Genomic DNA, 827 nt, shown 5'->3' with positions numbered 1-827 from the left:
ACCTTTTGTAATGAATCTGTTGTAGTTTTCTGTATTTTATATCTTCTGTTTGTTTTAAGTCAAAACATGTTTAGTTAAGTTGTTTTTAACTTTGTTTTGTGKAACTTTTGTCTGTTTTTAGCTAGAAAAATCACCCATTGTCCAGAAACAATGGCCATAAAAATGGTCTTTTGRCTAATTCTGGCTCATTTACAAAAATGTTAAATTAATGTGTATTTAATGGATTTTAAATTTCAAAAATGTCACCGTTCTTCTTCTGKAGTCATAAACTGTTAACACAGACGTCTCATTGTGATTGTATTTAATATGAAAAGAACATTTTTTTATTTCCACCTGCTGTGTGAATGTGGCATAAAAAAGATACTTTCTGTCAAATCACTTCACTATTTCTCTTTTTTTTCTTTGCTTCATTTTATATTTGTACGTAAATGTTTTTCTGCTTCCATAATCACTGGGTGGTGTTGACCCTCCAGCCTTCTTTACGGTCTACGTCAAACCCCAGAAGGGAGAGAGAGTCCCGATCTTCTCTGAGAACCTGAATGAGGGAGACGACTGGCGTCACGCCAACGGCAACATCTCCGTTGGACTTGTGTCCTGGCAGGTACAGAGCCGCTTCAGAGAGCATTTCTTCCCCAGTCAGGTTGGTGTCTCACTCGGTTTTGCTCTGCAGTTGGAGTTTGAGGTCGTCGGGTCAGGAAGTCGAGGTTCCCACGTTGCTATTGATGACATCACAGTCTCGGCTCATCCATGTGAAGACCAAGGTTTGTTTTGATCCGAGTCAGGAGCTGAGAGAAGGCGACTCTACTCACCTTCTTCAAATCTAACAG

General features: G+C 39.4%; 1 protein-coding gene across 1 annotated transcript in view; it reads left to right on the top strand.

Annotated features, from left to right (window-relative positions):
• mamdc4 (MAM domain containing 4) overlaps positions 1-827 on the top strand; it is a 12,608-nt gene that overhangs the window by 3,120 nt on the left and 8,661 nt on the right. The window contains exons 4-5 of the mRNA XM_017307732.1: positions 474-601; positions 671-761. Of these exons, the coding sequence (XP_017163221.1) occupies positions 474-601; positions 671-761 (219 nt within the window). The remainder of the gene's footprint in view (positions 1-473; positions 602-670; positions 762-827) is intronic.

This window comes from Poecilia reticulata, linkage group LG12 (genome assembly GCF_000633615.1).
Source record: "Poecilia reticulata strain Guanapo linkage group LG12, Guppy_female_1.0+MT, whole genome shotgun sequence".
Lineage (NCBI taxonomy): Eukaryota > Metazoa > Chordata > Actinopteri > Cyprinodontiformes > Poeciliidae > Poecilia > Poecilia reticulata.
Note: the sequence above shows the minus strand (reverse complement) of the source record. Positions and strands in the feature narration are given on the sequence as shown.